At 46.6% G+C, this 17,091-nt stretch overlaps 1 protein-coding gene across 1 annotated transcript; it reads right to left on the minus strand.

Moving 5' to 3' along the window:
* Positions 1-11,339: 11,339 nt before the first annotated feature.
* Positions 11,340-15,700, minus strand: CTLA4 (cytotoxic T-lymphocyte associated protein 4). Its single transcript, XM_029069422.1, has 4 exons — positions 15,419-15,700; positions 13,539-13,889; positions 12,464-12,573; positions 11,340-11,738 (listed from the first exon to the last, which is right to left on the minus strand). The coding sequence occupies exons 1-4, from the start codon at positions 15,543-15,545 to the stop codon at positions 11,634-11,636; spliced, it is 693 nt and encodes a 230-aa protein (XP_028925255.1). The 5' UTR covers positions 15,546-15,700; the 3' UTR covers positions 11,340-11,633.
* Positions 15,701-17,091: the final 1,391 nt, after the last annotated feature.

Raw genomic sequence — 17,091 nt, forward strand, 5'->3', positions numbered from 1 at the left:
TCAAACCCATGACCTCCTACTCCCAAGCCCAAGCTCTTTCCACTGAGCCACGCCGAGTAGAGATGATAGTTGAAGCCGTGGGAGTGAATCGGTTCATAAAGGGAGTGAGTGTAGATGGAGAACAGAAGGGGACCGAGAACTGACCCTCGAGAAGCCCCTACAGTTAGGGGATGGGAGGAGGAGGAAGAGCCCGCAAAGGAGACTGACAATGAACGGCCAGAGAGATTAGAGGAGAACCAGGAGAGGGCAGAGTCCGTGAAGCCAAGGTTGGATAACGTGTTGAGGACTGTGAGCCCGTTGTTGGGAAGGGATTGTCTCTATCCGATGCAGAATTGTACTTTCCAAACATTTAGTATAGTGCTCTGTACACAGTAAGCGCTCGCTAAATACGATTGAACGAATGAATTAGAAGGGGATGGTCCACAGTATCAGAGGCACCTGAGAGGTCGAGGAGGATTAGGATAGAGTAGGAGCCGTTGGATTGTACTTTCCAACACTTAGATCAGTGCTATGCGCACAGTAAGTGCTCAATAAATTCGATTGAACGAATGAATGGATGAATTTGGCAAAAAAGAAGGTCATCGTGACCTTCGAGCAGACGGTTTCAGTGGAGCGGAGGGGACGGATGCCAGATCGGAGGGGTTCAGGAGAGGGACGGAGGAGAGGAATTCGAGGCAGCGAGTCTAGATGACTCACTCCAAGAGTTTGGAAAGGAAGGGTAGGAGAGCGATGGGGCGACAACTGGAGGGGGCTGTGGGGTCAAGGGAGGGTCTTTTTAGGATGGGGGAGATGTGGACATGTTTGAAGGCTGAGGGGGAGAACCCGTTAAAGAGTGAGCGGTTGAAGATGGAAGTTAAGGAGAGGAGGAGGGAAGGGGCGAGAATTTTTATAAGGTGGAAGGGAATGGGGTCTGAAGTGTATGTGGAGGGGGTGGCACTCGAGAGGAGGGAGGAGATCTCCTCTGAAAATACTTAGGCACTTACGGTATGCCGAGTACTCTATTCACGAAGTATTTCAGGAAGTATTCTACTACAACCAAGTTGGTAGACTCTTCCCAATCAATCAACAGTATTTACTGAGCACCTACTATGTGCAGAGAGCACAGAATTAAGTGTCTGGGAGAGTACAGTTGAAATATAAGATACGATCCCACCTGCCCCCACTCCCCAGACTGCGAGCTCGTTGTGGGCAGGGAATGTGTCCGTTTATTGTCGTACTGCATTCTCCCAAACGCATAGTACATGGTAAGCACTCAGGAAATACCGCTGAATAAATGAGTGAATGAACTGAGTGGGGAGAGGCAGGAGGCGGGAGGTCACCGAAGAGGCTGATGAGGTATTCAAGGAGGGAAAAGATGAGGGCTTGGGTCAGCACCTTAGCGGCTTGGTCGGAGGGGAAGGGATGGATTGTAGATATGTCGGAAAGATAGAACCGACGGAATTCTGTGGCAGTTGGGTGTGTGAAGAGACATGACTGTAGGATAATGCTAAGGTTGCAGGAATGTGAGAGATGGTAATAATAATAATAATAATGTTGGTATTTGTTAAGCGCTTACCAGGTGCAGAGCACTGTTCTAAGCGCTGGGGGAGATTCAGGGTCATCAGATTGTCCCACGTGAGACTCACAGTCTTAATCCCCATGTTACAGATGAGGTAACTGAGACACAGAGAAGTGAAGTAATAATGTCGGTATTCGTTAAGCGCTACTATGTGCCGAGCACTGTTCTAAGCGCTGGGGTAGACACAGGGGAATCGGGTTGTCCCGCATGAGGCTCACAGTCTTAAACTCCATTTTACAGATGAGGGAACCGAGGCACAGAGGAAGTGAAGTGACTCGCCCACAGTCACACAGCTGACAAGTGGCAGAGCTGGGATTCGAACTCACGACCTCTGACTCCAAAGCCCACGCTCTTTCCACTGAGCCACGAAGTGACTTGCCCACAGTCACACAGCTGCCAAGCGGCAGAGTCGGGATTCGAATCCCCCTGACCTCTGACTCCCAAGCCCGGGCTCTTTCCACTGAGCCACGCTGCTTCTGGTGGTAGTTGGGGAGAAGAAAATTAATAGGGGAACCTCTCTCTCTCTCTCGCGCTCTCTCCGTGCCTCCCCTTCTGCCTCTCTCTTCCTGAAGCTCATCCTCTAGACCGCAGGCTCGTTGTGGGCAGAGAACGTGCCTGTTTATCGTCATATTGAACTCTGCTTAATCCACTGCTGTACACACAGTAAGTGCTCAATAAATATGATTGAATGAATGAGTAAGAGTAGAGTCCAGTGTTTCGGGCCAGGCCGAAGGAGGTCAGCGGTGGATTTGAGGACCCTTTGCCTCCCTGCTCTTCTGGTCCCCTCCTAAAGAGCAGTAATATGAGGATAGCGCCAGTCACTTTTTCAACATCTTTTGATAAAGTGGAAGTCTCTTACTGGGACGGTAGTTAAATGGCTGCCAACTGGAAGCGGTTGTCCACGTGACCCGGATTGGCGATCATCACCGCGTTTGCCCTAACCAGGATTACGTGCTGCAGTAGCAATCACTTCAGTGGTATTCCAATCTCTGAAACTGGTCTCCTTTTTGCCTGGAATTTTCTAGATGCTATAGAGATGCAAGAAAAGGAAGGATGGTGAAAACACTGGTAGAGAAATGAAAACTGCCCGAGAGATTATCTTCTCTGTCACGATCACCTTTAGCTTCGCATGACGTGGTCACTTTGTTTCCAACCCTTTCTGCCTAGATCACCTAAAAATATTCATAAGGAAAATACAGACGAACTGCAAACAGAGAGAAACCATTCTTCCGACTTTCAGATGCCGATGTTAGCACCTGGCCTTTTTCGCAAATACGTCTCACGTGCCGTCTGATTATATTACCGTGTGTTTCTCAAACGGGTTTCCGTTGTGTTTTCCAAACAGGGAAACTAACCTGTGGCTTGTTTCACACCTGAAAATTTCCATAAATGGTTGCAGAAGAATTTTTAGATAATCAGATTTGTTATTTGCAACATATTTCGAAATCCATGACTTTTTTCAATCCTGTCGCAGCTGTGACGCTTTAAAAATATTTCCATTGACTTTTTTTCTGCTAAAACTCAGTAATTTTCTCGGATTTGCTATTGAACAAAGCTTCCGGTCATACGTTTTACCGAAAAAGGGTCAAAGAGGATCGTTTCAGCCACAGCATAATAAAGACAATCAGAGAAGAGTGAGTTAGAGAAGCTGCGTGGCCAAGTAAAGACCCTGGGCCTGGAAATCAGAGGATCTGGGTTCTAATCCTGGCTGCACCGTTTGCGTATCGTGCGGCCTTGGGAAAGTCACTTCTCTTCTATGTACCTCAGTTTCCTCATATGTAAAATGGGGATTCAGTTGCCATTCTCTCTCCCACTTAGATGTGAGGTCCATACGGAGTAAGGACTGTGTCTGACCTGATCATCTTGCATCTAGTAAAGTGTTTGGTTCAGAGTCACTGCTTAACAAATACTTTGATGATGATGGTGATGAGTCATTCAATCAATCATCTGATCAATAGTATTTACTTGGCATCTAGTGTGTGCAGTACACTGTAGTAAGCAGCATGGAATAGAGGATTGAACAAGGGCCTGGAAGTCAGAAGGTCATGGGTTCTAATCCCGGCTCCTCCACCTGTCTGCTCTGTGACCTTGGGCAAGTCACAACTTCTCAATGCCTCAGTTGCCTCATCTGAAAAAATAGGTTTTAAGATTGTGAACCCAATGTGGGAGAGGGACTGTGTCCAACCTGATTAGCTCGTGTGATGATGATGGTGTTTGTTAAGTGCTTACTATGTGCCAAGCACTGTTACAAGGTAATGATGGTAATAATAATAATGTTGGTATTTGTTAAGCACTTACTATGTGCTAGCACTGTTCTAAGCGCTGGAGTAGATACAGGGTAAACAGGTTGTCCCACATGGGGCTCATAGTCTTAATCCCCATTTTCCAGATGAAGTAACTGAGGCACAGGGCAGTTAAGTGACTTGCCCCAAGTCACAAAGCTGACACGGGGCGGATCCGGGATTAGAACCCACAACCTCTGACTCCCAAGCCCATGCTCTTTCCACTAAGCCACGCTGTATCTACCCTAGTGCTTAGAACAGTGCTTGGCACATAGTAAGCACTAAAGAAGTACATAATAATGATAATAATTATTAAGCATTTGGGAGAGAAGCATAGAATTAATAGACATGATCCTTGCCCTCAAGAAGCTTTCTGTCTGGTGGGCATCTAGGTACTATAGTAATTTGCATATAGGAGAAAGTAATGGAGTTAAAGTTGTGTGCTATATGAGGAATGAAAATCCATGTACTTAGGTGATGTGGAAGTGCTGAAGTGGGAGCCAGCGGGGATAGAAGTTGGGGAGATGAGAGATTATTCAGGGAAGGCCCCATGGAGGAGATGGGGTGTCGGAAGGTCACCTCCTCCAAGAGGCCTTCCCAGACTGAGCTCCCCCCTTTTCCCTCTCCTCCTTCTACCCCCCCACCCTTCACCTCTCCGCAGCTAAACCCTCTTCTCCCCCTCCTCCCCCTCTCCCGTCCCATCCCCTCAGCACTGTACTCATCCGCTCAACTGTCTATATCTTCATCACCCTATTTATTTTGTTTAATGAGATGTACGTCACCCTGATTCTATTTATTTGCTACTGTTTTAATGAGATGTTCTTCCCCTTGGCTCTATTTATTGCCGTTGTTCTTGTCTGTCCGTCTCCCCCGATTAGACTGTAAGCCCGTCAGAGGGCAGGGACTGTCTCTATCTGTTGCTGATTTTTGCACATAGTAAGCGCTCAGTAAATGAATAAATGAATGGAAGGGCTTTAAAGACGGGGAGAAGAGTGGTCTACCAGATATGAAGGGGGAAGAAATGCGTGGCTGAAGGGATGCTGTGAGCAAGAGGTCAGCTGTCCAATAACCCCAGCACATTTTGTCTTCGTGGGTCCGGGCCCCTCCAGATCAAACTCTGGGTGAGGGGGAGACTTGGAAGACTGGGTTTGCAGGGATGCTACTGACGCCTGTTTACTTATTTTGATGCCGGTCTTCCTCCTTCTAGACTGTGAGCCTGTTGTGGGCAGAGTTCGTCTCTCTTTGTTGCCGAACTATATTTTCCAAGCGCTTAGTAGATTGCTCTGCACACAGTAAGTGCTCAGTAAATGGGATTGAATGAATGAATCCCCACAATGTGCCGGCCTCAGGTCTTCCAGATTAGCACGCAGTTGATGGAATAAGCAACTTGCATTGTCTTCTGGGAGGCAAGAACTTAAAGTAATGCAGTTAGCACTGAAACTTTTTAAGATCTCCTAACATTCGTCTTGTGGCGCTCTGCCTGTCCCAGTAGCGAATTTTGCCACACACCCCAAAAGCCCTGGTTACTCTTCGGTGAACTCAGAAAGCCTTGACCCTATGCTACCCACACACTAGGAGACTAGCTTTAATCAAGGCCAACTTTTATTTAAGCGATTATCAACATCCAGTACGTAATGAACAGGGATCATGTTCACTTGTTCTACTGTCTTCTATGAAGCTCAGTACACTGCTCCGCACAGGCTAACTACTCAAGAGATACTATGGACTGATTGATTGATAAGTCACTTTCACTGTTTTCCTCCTGGAGCATTTTTTTTTAATATATATGTTAAGTGCTTACTCTGGGCCGGGTGCTATTCTAAGCACTGGGGTAGATACAAGCTAATCAGGTTGGACACGATCCCTGTCATTCATTCAATTGTATTTGTTGGGTGCTTACTGTGTGCAGAGCACTGTACTAAGCAGTGGGAGAGTATAATACAACAATAAACGGACACACTCCCTGCCCATAACAAGCTTACGGTCTAGAGTGGGAGACAGACGTTAATATAAATAAATAATAACAATAATTATGTTGGTATTTGTTAAGCGCTTACTATGTGCAGAGCGCTGTTCTAAGCACTGGGGTAGATACAGGGTCATCATGTTGTCCCACGTGAGGCTCACAGTCATAATCCCCATTTTACAGATGAGGGAACTGAGGCACAGAGAAGTGAAGTGACTTGTCCACAGTCACACAGCTGGCAAGTGGCAGATCTGGGATTTGAACCCATGACCTCTGACTCCCAAGCCTATGTTCTTTCTACTGAGCCATGCTGCTTCTCTATAATGTTGGTATTTATTAAATGCTTACTATGTGCAGAGCACTGTCCTAAGCGCTGGGGTAGATACAGGGTCATCAAACTGTCCCCCGTGAGGCTCACAGTCTTAATCCCCATTTTCCAGATGAGGTAATTGAGGCCCAGAGAAGTGAAGTGACTTGCCCAAGGTCACACAGCTGACAAGTGGCAGAGGCAGGATTCGAACCCATGACCTCTGACTCCCAAGCCCGGGCTCTTTCCACTGAGCCACGCTGCTTCTAAAGGACAGATTTGTACGTTAAGTGTTGTGGTGGTGGGAGAGGGGATGAATAAAGGGAGCAAGGCAGGACGATGCAGAAGGGAGTGGGAGAAGAGGAAAGGAGGGCGCAGTCAGGGAAGGCCTCTTGGAGGAGATGGGCCTTCAGGAAGGGTTTGAAGGGAGGGAGAGTCATTGTCTGTTGGATTTGAGGAGGGATGGCATTCCAGGCCAGAGGCAGGATGTGGGCGAGGAGTTGGTCAAGAGATAGATGAGATTAAGGCACGGTGAAAGGGTTAACATTAGAGGAGAGAAGTGTGCGGGCTGGATAGTAATAGGAGAGTAATAATGATAATAATAATGATGATGGTATTTATTAAGCACTTACTATGTGCTATGTTCTGTTCTAAACACTGGGTTGCATTTGTTAAGCGCTTACTCTGTGCCGGTCACTGTTCTAAGCGCTGGGGTATTCAGGTGGTCCCCCTTGGGGCTCAGAGTTTTAATTCCCATTTTACAGATGAAGTAACTGAGGTACTGAGAAGTTAAGTGGCTTGCCCAAGGTTTAACGGCAGACAAGTGGCAGAGCCAGGATTAGAGCCCACGTCCTCTGACTGCCAAGCTCGTGCAGTTTCCACTAAGCCACGCTGCTTCTGTAGCGAGGTAAGGTATGAGGGGGCAAGGTGTTCGAGTACTTTGAAGCCAGTAGTGAGAAGTTTTTGTATGACGTGGAGGTAATTGGGCAACCACTGGAGTTTCTTGAAGAATAGAGAAATATGGACTGAACTTTTCTGTAGAAAAATGATCCGGGCAGCAGAGTGAAGTAAGGACTGGAGTGGGGAGAGACAGGAGGCTTGGGAGGTCAGCAAGGAGGCTGATACGGTATCCAAAGTGGGATAGGATAAGTGATTAGATTAACCTGAAAGAAGTTTGGATGGAGAGGAAAAGGCGCATTTTAGCGATGTTGTGAAGATGGAACTGACAGGATTTAGTGATGGATTAAACACGTGGGTTGAATGAGAGATAGGATTCAAGGATAACGCCAAGGTTAAGGGCTTGTGAGACAGAAAGGATGATGGTGCCATCTACAGTGATGGGAAAGTGAGGGGGAGGCGGGTTTTGGGTGGGAATTATTATTACTGTACTAAGCCCTGGGGTGGATACAAGCAAATTAGTTTTGACACAGTCCCCCATAGGGCTCACAATCTTACACAGTGACTTGCCCAAGGCTATACAGCAGATGATTGGAAGAGCCGGGATTAGAACCCATGACCTTCTGGCTCCCGGGCCCGTGCTCTATCCACTACGCCCTATCGCTTCCCCAGTGAGGAGTTCTATTTTGGACACGTTAAGCTTGAGATAATGGGAGGGTATCCAAGTACAGCTGTCTTGAAGTCAGGAGGAAATGCTAGTCTTCAGAGAAGGAAAGAGGTCAGGGCTGGTTATGTAGATTTGGGTATCATCCACATCGATGGATTAGTTGAAGCCTCGGGAGCAAATGAATTCTCCAAGGGAGTGGGTGTAGATGGAGCAAAGAAGGGGACCCAGAACTGAACCTTGAGGGGCACCCACAGTTAGGGGGTGGGAGGCAGAGAAGGAGCCCCCGAAAGAGACTAAGAATGAACAACTGGGGAGGTAAGAGAACCAGGAGAGGACAGTGTAGGTGAAGCCGCGGTTGGATAATGTTTACAAGAGAAGGGGGTCGTCGACGGTGTCAGAGTCAACTGATGGGTCGAGGAGGATTAGGATGGAGTAGAGGCCGTTGGATTTGACAAGAAGGAGATCATTGGTGACCTTTGTGAGGACAGTTTCTGTGGAGTGAAGGGATGGAAGCCAGATTGGAGGGGGTCAAGGAGAGAATTGGAGGAAAGGAATTTGAGACAGCGGGTGTAGACAGCTCGCTCAAGGAGTATGGCAAGGAAAGTAGGAGAAAGATAGGATGATAACTGGGGCACCCAGTCTTAATCCCCCTTTAACTGATGAGGTAAATAAGGCACAGAGAAATGAAGTGACTTGCCCAAGGTCACACGACGGACAAGTGACAGAGCCGGAACTAGGCCCCAGTTTCTTCTGGCTCCCAGTCCCGTGCTCCATCCGTTAGGCCACACTGCTTCCCGACTTGGCCACCCTGCCAGAGATTTTGCTCCCTCTGCTCATCAGAGCAGAAACATTTTCCTCTGAAAGGAAGAAAATGCGATTTCAAAAATCAGAGCCTAACAGATTTTCTATTATTACTCTGTGCTTGGAGATAACTTTGAAATGCCAAACCAGAAAAATATTTTGAACGTGAGACAGCGTGCCTATAACACAACCACAAAGGCACGTGGCCAGCCGATTGGTTTCAGCGAGATTAACAAAATAAACCTAACATTTATGCAGATGGACCTTGGCAGTAAACTTCCGTCAAGGTTATCCAAATGAAAGAAAAGCAGTATTTCTTCCAGGACATGTAGGTCACAGTACTTTGTACACAGTAAGCACTTAATAAATACGGTTGAATGAATGAAGAATAACTCTCGTTGTTTTTCAGAAGCCTAGGTTGCATATGGAAAATGGGATGGTTCATCTCATTCTCCCCAGAAAGAGCTTCCGGATTTTTTTGTTTTCCTGCTTTTATTCACCCCGGCAGTGGACTAAATTCCGTGAAGGTTTGTTTGCTTTAAACTAAATCCTGTAGCTTTCAAATGCAATGTGGGATAGAGTAGCATGGACATTCCATTTCTTTGTGCACACTTTAATCGTTGCTAAAATGATTCCAGGTTCTGTTCAGAAGTGTTTCAATTCCACGCAGGCCAGATTGAGGCATTGAATTGTGCGCTCGTTAATGGCACATCCACCCTACGGCCTAGAGCTCCCCTACCCTTCATGTCTGAAAGACCACCACTCTCTCCATCTCAGTCTTTCCAGACCAAGACTGTTTTCACTTCCTCTAGATACCCTCCCTTCCGCATTCCCTCTGCACTTCGGTCTGTACCCCTTAAGCAGTTCGATATTTACCCCACCCTCAGTCCCAGAGCAGTTACGTACATGTCTTTATACTCTGCCGTTTCTCCTATCAGTAACTTATTTTAACATCCGTCTCCTCCTCCAGACTGTAAGATCCTTGAGGGCAGGGATCGTGTCTATCAGCTCGGTTCATCACTGGTATTTATTGAGCGCTTACTCGTTGCAGAGCACTGTAGTAAGCATTTGGGAGAGTACAGTACAAAAGCTTTGGTAGACACATTCCCTGACCACAATGAGCTTACAGTCTAGAGGAGAAGACAGTCACTGATATAAATATGTTTAATATGTAATTTAAAGATATGTACTTAAGTCCCGAGGTCTTGAAGGTGGGGTGAGTCTCAGATGCCCGAAGGTCACAGATCCAAGTGCACAGATGACCCAGAAGGGAGACGGAGCTGGGGGAAAGAGGACTTAATCGGGGAAGGCCTCTTAGAGGAGATATATCCTTTAATAATGGCTTAAAGGTACAGAGAGCAGTGGTCCGGTGTTTATGGACGGGGAGAGAGTTCCAGGCTAGGGGGAAGATGTGAAAGAGGGGTTGGCAACGTGATAGATGAGATCGGGGTACCGTGAGTAAGCTTGAGCTAGAGGACAAAGTTTTAGGCTGTAGGCTGAAGTAGGAGATGGTGAGGATAGGTAGGAGGGGCAGAGCTGATTGAGAGCTTTAAAGCCAATGATGGTAAGGATTTCTGTTTGATGCAGAGGTGGATGGGCACCCCTGGAGGTTCTTGAGGAGTGGGAAGGCATGGAATGAACTATTTTTAGAAAAATGATCCATGCTGCAGAGTAAAGTCTGGACTGGAGTGGAGAGAGATAGAAGGGAAGGAGGCCAGCGAGGAGACAGATGCAGTCCCAATCCCCTTCCAATCCCAGCTGACTAGCAGCTCCTTCCCCACCCCCTTATGGGTGTGCGTGCACATACACACACAAACACACCCCTCACACCCCTGCTGGGGAGCCGGGAAAGAATCACTGTTGAGCAACTTCGTTTGCAGTACATCCGTAGATACATCTTGACCAAAAAACCATCAGATATATCTGTTCCGCAGTGAGATATCAGGAAGAAAAATAGCCCGATCATTCAACGACCAAGGCCCTGCTTTCTTTCTAAAACGTTCATGCCGCTACTTCGGCTGTCTAAGAACCGACAGGCGGAAAGCAAGTGAACTCGGCAAAATGTTTCCTTGGCATTTTTATTTAATTTAAAAATATTATACACGTTGTTTACATTTTCACGGAAAATAGTAAGTTTAGAACTCCAAGCAGTGTCCAAAGCGCCAGGCCACGGGGCCCCCAGGCCTCCAACTGACTTCCGCTTTGATGCCGCTTGGCTTGGTGAAATGAACTGGGCTGGAACCCCTCACCTCGCCCCACCCCTCAAGAATCACCTGGAGGGAGAACTTCCCCTCTGCTGGGGATCGGCTAAAGAAACCGGCTAAAAAAACTAGGATCTGGGGAGCCCCGTCGCTGTCCTGCAGACACAAATGCAGCCTGACCTTTCTGCAAGGGATTTGAAATACTACTGCAGGAAAAGACGTCAGGTTTCACGTGAAAGGAAAAAGCCACCTCTCCTTCCCCATGCATTAGTGTCCTGAGTCCACCTCCAGCCTAACCTCCCCACAAGACACTCTGTCATAGTGTTTAAATGTCAATAGATCAGCAGATACGCTGAGGTATATGGTCTTAGCACATAATGCTACTCATATATGACTGACATATATGTATATATATACTATTTATATATTGGTACAATACAACCCATAAAATCATTGGCTAAAACATAGCCACATATAAATGTCATATGTAATAAAACACTTGTAAACAAATAGAATGATTTTAAAAAAAAAGGGGAAGAAATCAGCCGTAAGTTAAAATATTTTAAAATTCAGGGTTATGCAAGATTCCTCTCCACCCTTCCACCCCTTCCTTTCTTTATCTTTTTCTCCCCACCCCCCCCACCCCCCACTTCCTGTACAGGTACATCACCCTTCCTCCCCTCAACCACTCTTAGGTCATGATATCTTCATGTAACAGCCAGACCAGGTCCTCACCAAATCTGTCTTTGAAGTGTCAAAAACGCCCCCACCTCTAGCCAGCTGGCTTTCTGCTTAGGATTTCTAGTACAGCTAGTTAGAGTTCTTTATCCAGCTTTGTATCGGAGAGAATTTGTTGGAAAAGGAAGCAAAAACAAAAAGAGATGTCAAAATGGAGACTTCAGATTTTCCTGCCGCGAACCAACGGCCCCTGTCTCCCGCCCTGCCGCTTGAGCTTCAGTTGATGGGGATGAAATAGGGCTGGAATTGTTTCTCGTGTTCCGGTTCCGGCGGTGGCATTTTTACATAGACACCTGTAGTCAGAAGGCTCCTTTTCTTTATCTGAAAAGCCATAAAGCAGAGAAGTGAACCGTCAGTGAAGAATATAAGATCGGATGTTAGAGGGAGAAAGAATGATTAATGCACCAAGAAATCTCAATCGGTCAATCAGGGGTATTTATTGAGTGCATACCATGTGCAGGGCACTGTTTTAAGTGCTTGAGTAGTTCCTACCCCAAGACTTCACTACGATAGGTGAATAAGAGAGCTGGTCCTTAGGGGCTTAAAGATAGAGTCGTGTAAAGGCAAAAACTAACCAATTGTTCGGCCTCTGTGAATCAAGTTCTGCAGTGAGTTCATTGAGTTCTCTGGCTTCCCAAGCAATCTCGTATTTCTGTCTCCTCAAGGATGAGAGATCAGTTCCACTCTGCTTGTGAACCCAACAGAGAAGCTAAATCCAACTACGATTGATCACATCCCTGTCCCAGAGGAAGAGGATGAGAGGCGGTGGGAGATTTGGGAGCAGTATTGAGGCTTTTAGTGTTTAAAATCCCCGTTTGGAGGACTCGCCTAATTAAGAACGTGAAGGTGCCAGGGGGGAGAACAAGTCCATATCCACTCTGACTCAAACTGAAACACTTCAGTAGGACACAAACAATGTAATACAGCATCTGAATATGAATCATCTTTTTCTGAAGTTCTAGTTTCTTCTCTACCACTGCCTTTCCTCTCCCCCTTTTCATCCCTCACCTCAAAAGCAACTGAGTGCACCCCGCTCCAGTACTCACCATTTTACTCAAGGCCACCATGGTGATGAGAAAACTGTAAATAAACAATCCTGAGCTGACTGCAGCTAGGATCCATAGCAGGAAGTCACTGTCTGGGCAGGGCTCTGGTTCTGAAACAGAGGAGATGGAATGAAGACTCTAGAGGAGAACAGGAGCATCTCTGAAACAGAGACCTCGTGTCTGACCAGAGAGAGCAGTAGAGTTGACTCGGAAGAGGTAGGGTGAGGGCGAGAGAGGAATCTGCCTCTTCCTAATTGAGAGAAGTTTAGGAGCAAGAAGAATGGGAAACTCTTTCTCCCACCCATCAGCAGCATGGCAGGGTATATGGGGCCTTTGCCACTGGGGTGGGTGAGAGCCTCCCCCCGAAGCAGAGGGCTCAGGGCAAATGGTAAGGACGGAAGAAATGGAAAATGGAAAAATGGCCAATCTATTCATCACTGGCACCAGGAGAGGTCATTCTGGAGCTTCAAGAACAAGAGTCCTTGAGTTCTCCAAGCTCAGGAAAGAAGCACCCAAGTATTGCTCTAAAGCAAAACACAGGTAAACAGAAGCAGCCTCACATAGTGGATAGAGCACAGGCCCGGTGGTCAGAAGGTCAGGAGTTCTAATCCCGGCTCCGCCACTTGTCTGCCGTGTGACCTTGGGCAAGTAATTTCACTTCTCTGTGCCTCAGTTCCCTCATATGTAAAATGAGGATAGAATAATAATAATAATAATGTTGGCATTTGTTAAGCGCTTACTATGTGCCGAGCACCTTTCTAAGCGCTGGGGTGGACATAGGGGAATCAGGTTGTGCCACGTGGGGCTCACAGTCTTAATCCCCATTTTACAGATGAGGGAACTGAGGCACAGAGAAGTTAAGTGACTTGCCCACAGTCAGATTGTGAGCCCCACGTGGGACAGGGACTGTGTCCTATCCAATTTGCTTGTATCCACACCAGCGCTTAATGCAGTGCCTCGCACATAATAAGCGCTTAACAAATACCATAATAATAATTAAGGATTGATTATGATGATTATTAAACATCAGTGGGAAAATGTGCTGAGAGGTGTAGAGTTAAATGGCTTTGCTCACCGACGACATAGATTTGGGTTCCATTTCCCAAGCCCATATAGTAGGGTGGAGGGTACATGAGTTCCACTCGACAGACGTACAGGCCAGTGTCTGTGGCCTTCAGCCCCATCAAAGTGAGAGTCACATTGTTTTCGCTGGGTTGGACGTGACACTCGATGTCCTCAGTTGAAACGAACGGCTCGTACTCAGTCGTGAAGGACGAGGCGCAGACTTCGTGGAACTCGTTCCCCGTCTGCCGGATCAAGGTCACACGGATCTCCTTGGCTTTGCCAGTGAATTCGTATTCACAAGCCAGGCTGGCAACTCCTTTCATGCTGGCCAAGACCACTCTTGGCTGGGTCACTTGCAAAGCTGGAGGGAAAAGATGGTGCTCGGTTAATAAGCATCTGATAAATAATGCCTTGGTTTATCATGTCAGCCCCACAGCCCTTATGTATATGTCCTTTTACTCTGTTCTTTCTCCTATCTGTAATTTATGGTAATGTCCATCTCCTCCTGTAGATTGCAAGCTGCTGGTGGGTGAGGATCCTTTGTACCTACTCCATTGTACTCTACTTTCTCAATTGCTTAGTACAGTGTTCTAGACACCACTAGCGCTCACTAAGTAACATGGATTGATTGATTGAGCACACTGGTTTAGACTTCCCAGTGGAAAACTACCGGGCAGAGGATGCCAGTTTTTTCTCCAGGCAACCCTCCTGCCAGCCTCTTCCGACTTCTTTGGCCACCTGCCATCTGTGGCCTGATTTCCTCGGCCCTTTACCTTGTCTTTGCTCCCCATGAACTTCTCCATCACTTTCCTAAATCCCTATGCCCCTCTTTCCCTAGAACTTAGAATGTTATGAGAAAACTCAAGAAATGAAGCTGGTTCACCGAAAGACGCCCTTGCACATAGGCACTCGCCCGGCTAGCAAAATAATTGTGAGCTATTACCTGAATTCAGCCTCCAGGAAAGTACTGGAGCTGTGCCAAGCTTTGCAATTAAGCCCCTGGCATAAGAAAGGTCACCGGGTACCACTGGAGATCTGATCTCAAATTACCAAGAATAAAGAACTAGATAATAATCCACCAGGCACTTTGAACATTGTGAAATGAGGTTAGTTCACATACTTATAGGTCCAAACACTCACACTTAATACACGCACATACAATAATGCAAGATGAACTGACTGAGATTTGATGGAAATTCACATTTTTAAAAATCCTTCTTATATAGCAGCTGCCCTAGAGAATATTATGAACCCATACAGGATTAAGTCAGTAGATGAGTAACGATTCAAATTTTTCTTCAGCCACCCCTGCAACTCGTGGCCTAATGGTTTCATGAAATGTAATTTTACATTTCAAATCATTTTAATGATCAAAACGTGTGGTGTTTTCTTTAAGTGATCTAAACGTTACCGGGGTGAGGAGTGGGGAGAAAATTGCACGCCCCCGTCCCGGGAATGAAAAGAGGTTTTCCCGAAGATTCCTTGAAGTGAATAGGTTGCAGTGTTGAATGTTCGTTCCGCCCGAGCCGAGCGTACTTATCGTCACGTAATTTTTAGCTGCCTACGTAGGCCTGGCCCCATATTTTGTTCTGTGGCCCCGTAGAACAAACGTGACGAGAGCATCATCTGAGAATCCCCTCGTCTCTCTAACTGGAATCTTCAAGGGAGAGTTAAGGCACCTGTAACCTTCCCCGACTTCAGCTTCACTCAACCCCTTCCCAACTCTGCCAGTATCCAGCCGGTTGCCAACCCGCCTGTGACAAAACACTTCCCAGCCTCCCTGGGCCCCTGAAGTCTCGGTAAATCACTTTCCTAGATTACCAACGCCGATGAAACGGAGATTATGGAAACGCCTCCTCCACCTCAGTCTTGTTTTTTAACCTCACTCACCTTCAGCGAGACCAGCAGCAGGGCCCCCGAAGCCAGCGACAAACAGGAATGAGACCATCACCGACCAGGACCTGTTCCTGTAATGATGACGTTCTCTTATTTGCCTCTTGGATCCAAGGCGGATCATCACGAACCAGGAGCTGAATTTCGAACTTCAGGAAGCCGAAGCAATACCTTTCAGGATACTGGCGCTTTGAAATGTGTTTGAACCCACACAGAATCAGGGAGTTTATATATATATGTAGCTTTGATCCCTTGTATGGATTACAGGTCCGCAGAGAGCTGTACCACACCCCGTGAAATACTAGCTTTTTGTTTTGGGTTGACGAGAAAGGAAGCCGTGGGTTTGGTTGCTACGTCGGCAGTAACCTCAAAATACTCAAAATAGAACTGAGCAAAACATGCCGATTTCCAGATGGAAAATGTGCACTCAATTAGAAACTGAAGATCCTTGTTTGCTTAAAGGATTTGAAGTCAGATGAAGAGCTAGAGAATTTCCTTGAGTGCGGGATCCCAATTCCTTGGAGGGCCAACTCTGAGTTTGATCCAGTGATGCTTTTCCCTGTGGAAACGTGGGAAAAGGCGAGGCTGAGTCTTGAATATTTGGCAATTTCCGGCTGTTTGCTTTCCCCATTTTCCCCTGACTGAGGCCAAAATGTGAATGGATTCCTTCTGGGCCTGAAGATGTCTGTGAGGAAATATGGGAAAGGGGAAAGTACCGTTATCCTTTGATCCGAAGGGAAAACTGAGGCCTGAAATAAAGGCCAGAGCTGCCTATGGCCTTACGGGGAGTTAATAATAAAGATGACTTTCCAGGAATAGGGGAAGTCCAGGCTTCTTTACTATAGCTCAGGGCATTTTTAATTAATCTACCAAAATAATCTTGATTATCTTACCTTCATCTTTCCACTCTTACCTAGACTGTGAGCCTCATGTGGGACAGAGCCTGTGTCTGATCTGTTGAATTTGTTTCTACCCCAGCATTTAACACAGTGCTTGGTATATAATAAGCACCTAGTAAATTCAATTAACTAACTGTAAGTTTCCTTCCTTAAAAGAATAGAGGTCTATAATAATAATAATAATAATAATAATAATCATATATTGCAATTATAATTATTATTATAAGGGAAATTATTAAGTGATCTCTATTTGCCGAGCACTAGGGTAAATGGAAGATAACCAGTTCAGACACAGTCTCTGTCCCGTGCAAGGCTCGCAACCTGGGAGGTAGAGAGAGAGCAAGTATTTCACCTCCATTAAACAGATGGGAAAACAGGCCCAGAGAGGTTAGGTGACTTGCCCAAGGTCACCAGCAGACCAGTGGCAGAGCTGAGATTAGGACCCAGATCCCCTGGCCTCTGACTCCATACTCCTTCCACTAGACTGCCGTCTAACATTCGCAGTTCACGTGATAACAGGCACAGAGAGGGCAATCAGTGAGTGGCATGTATTGAGCACTTACTCTGTGCACAGCACTGTACTGACCGCTTACCTGAAGCCACGCGGCAAGTCAGTGGGAGAACTGGGCCTAGAAATCCCTGGCCCCCACTAGACCAAGCAGTTCTCTGTTGTTCGAACCTCTAATTTTCCCTTAGTAGGACTGCCTCTTTAGAAGCACCGTGGCAGTTCACCCCAATCTTCCATCTAAGAATAATGTGAGTCTGTTGTCT

The sequence above is a fragment of the Ornithorhynchus anatinus genome, chromosome 7 (genome assembly GCF_004115215.2).
Source record: "Ornithorhynchus anatinus isolate Pmale09 chromosome 7, mOrnAna1.pri.v4, whole genome shotgun sequence".
Classification (NCBI taxonomy): Eukaryota; Metazoa; Chordata; class Mammalia; order Monotremata; family Ornithorhynchidae; genus Ornithorhynchus; species Ornithorhynchus anatinus.